General features: G+C 44.5%; 1 protein-coding gene across 1 annotated transcript; it reads right to left on the bottom strand.

Annotated features, from left to right (window-relative positions):
• Positions 1-255: 255 nt before the first annotated feature.
• On the bottom strand, positions 256-1,293 carry LOC113259355 (trace amine-associated receptor 6-like). Its single transcript, XM_026504671.1, has one exon. It carries the CDS (start codon positions 1,291-1,293, stop codon positions 256-258), a length of 1,038 nt encoding a protein of 345 aa, XP_026360456.1.
• Between the last annotated feature and the right edge of the window lie 1,256 nt (positions 1,294-2,549).

Here is a 2,549-nt window from a genome sequence, read left to right as displayed (position 1 = left end):
AGTAAGGGAAGTGTGTGCAGGGAATGAGTGAGCTCTGCAGCAGCGAACAAATAGGGATTTGACATTTACTAGTCGTGTAAATATTTTTTGAGAATTGACAAGGAAGTGCACAGTTAGAACTGGAAAACCTTGATTTATCCTGTTAAGTCTGAATTGCAATTTCTTTTCTCTTTATTAATAGTCTTATTTGATTTTTTTAAAACTCATTTCATTCGGAAATTGTAAAGATTTCTTTAACTTCCCCAGTCCAATTGCTTACATTTGTTCGGAGAACAAATTCATGGTGGCTGAACGGTCCTTGAACACCGAACCACTCATGATAACTTTGATGGCTTTCCTGAACCACGGGTAAAATAAGGCATAAATCAAAGGGTTCATGGCTGAATTATAATAAGCACACCAGCAGCAAATCTCATAAATGTAGGCAGGGGTTATGAAGCCCATATAGGCATCAACTAATGAGTCAATACTGTATGGTAACCATGAAATTATAAATGCTACCACCGTGATACCCAGAGTTTTAGCGGCTTTTCTCTCTCTCTTGGCCACTCTGGATTTGTAACTCTCTAGTGACGATTCTGTTTTGCCTCCAGTATGTTCAATCTTTTTAGCCTGTTGTCTGGCCACAAGAAAAAGACTGCTATAGAGAATTATCATAATAAGGCTAGGTATAAAGAAGGATAGAAAATCTATCAACACCCAGTTTTGATTTACAACTGTCTGACACCCTCCTACACAGTTGAGGGCACGAGATAATTCCTCCAGCCCATCGTCATAGACACCTGTGTAGAACACGGCACCGCTGTATGCAAGGGGCAGGATCCAGGAGACGCTGACGCAGATCCCTGACACAGACACCGTGCACTTGGTAGGATAGACCAGAGGGTCAGTGACGGCCATGTACCTGTCGATGGAGATGAAGCACAAGTGGAAGAGAGAAGAGTAACAGAATGCCACATCGCAGCACGTGTGGAAGGTACAGAAGCTTGGCCCAAAGTACCAGCAGCTCTCCACGGACCTGACCGTGCTGAAGGGCATGACGGTCACCCCCACCAGGAAGTCAGCACAGGCCAGGGAGGCCAGGAGGAAATTGGTTGGAGAGTGCAGCTGCTTGAAGTGCAGGATGGAAATCACCACCAGGAGGTTTCCAAACACAGCCAGCACAGCCCCAAAGCCAAACAGCGTGTAGAGAATGAGCCGGGGTCCAGGTGAGTAGGGAGCTTTCAGGCAGGATCCGGTCACGTGCGGGTAGCAGAGCTGCTGGGCCGCAGGGGGGGACGAGTTGGTGCTCATGGTGCATGTGGAGAATTCTGTCCTTGATTTTCACAAAGAAAATAGGATGCTACTTTTCAATACATCTGGGAAAAAAATCTAAAAGATGTCTAAGAAAATTATCACAGAGGATCTCTATTATATTTTTCAATATTCCATTTTTATTATGAATCTTAAAAGATTTCTATAGCAAAATTAAAATTATATCATACAAGATTACTAAGGGGTTGATTTCAATTAACAAATAGCTGCCTCCTTTAATTTGATAAAATTTCCTTTTAGTCATAAACACCTTTATTTTTTACCTTTAGCATTTCTCTTCACAACAGCCACTGATATGGGATGTAACTGTGGGGTTGAAGGATCACTTCTTATCTTATCTCTATGTTGTCTGACCTGCATTGCTGACTAAGACACGCAGTCCGTCCAGATAAACAAATTCCATCAATGGGAAAATCCCTAGCCTTTAATTCCCCCATGAGCCCCATGTCATGGGGTGCGATAAACTTCAGTCAATGTGGGGTTCCCAGTCTCCTCTCCCAGGGTTGCATCTAAATTCCAGGGGGCTATATAGTCTGCCTCGCTTCCACGGGAATAGGCTGGGATTGTCTTTGCAGGTGTCTTCTAGGATAAATGGCCACCCATCTCATCATGGAAAAGAGGATGTTCACATGACCCTAACCTCTGAATGGCGTGCTTACCAATCCCCCCGGCAGTCTCTCACAGGTGCTCCAGCCCCTCCCCGTGGGGCTCAGTGGGGGGCATGCTGCTTTGCCTTCTTCAGGTTTCACAGCCAGTGTACCCTCCTCAGTCTCTCCTGTGTCTCCAGGAAAACGTTCCACTTTTTTTGAAATTAGGTTATTAACTGGGGGTCTTAGTTCTATGTTTCAAGCCCCTTCCTTTCCGGTGTCCTCAGCTAAGACTCAGAGATTTGAGTGAAGTCAGAGTTGTCTCTTATGTTCTCCCTAGTTTTCTGTCCCTCCTTCCATCCCTCCCCTCCCCTTAGCCTCTGCTAATTACCCTGGGTCTGCCCAGGGAATTGGAAACATTCTCAAGTTCCCTTTCAAACTCTGTCTCCTCACAAATATTCAGAGGTTTCTGAAGCCAACATAACTTCAGAGCGTCTCCCTTACACCTTTACACCAATTTCCTTAGAATTTGGTCATAGCTCTTATCTTATGGCTTTGAATAGTCTATGGTGCAGAAATGCTTCCTCGAACATAGTAGAAATTCTAGAAAGATCCACAAGTATCTTTGGTGAGTCACAGGGCACAGAT

Source organism: Ursus arctos, unplaced genomic scaffold, assembly GCF_023065955.2.
Source record: "Ursus arctos isolate Adak ecotype North America unplaced genomic scaffold, UrsArc2.0 scaffold_13, whole genome shotgun sequence".
NCBI lineage: Eukaryota > Metazoa > Chordata > Mammalia > Carnivora > Ursidae > Ursus > Ursus arctos.
The sequence above is the reverse complement of the archived record's forward strand: the minus strand, read 5'-3'. Positions and strand labels throughout refer to the sequence as shown.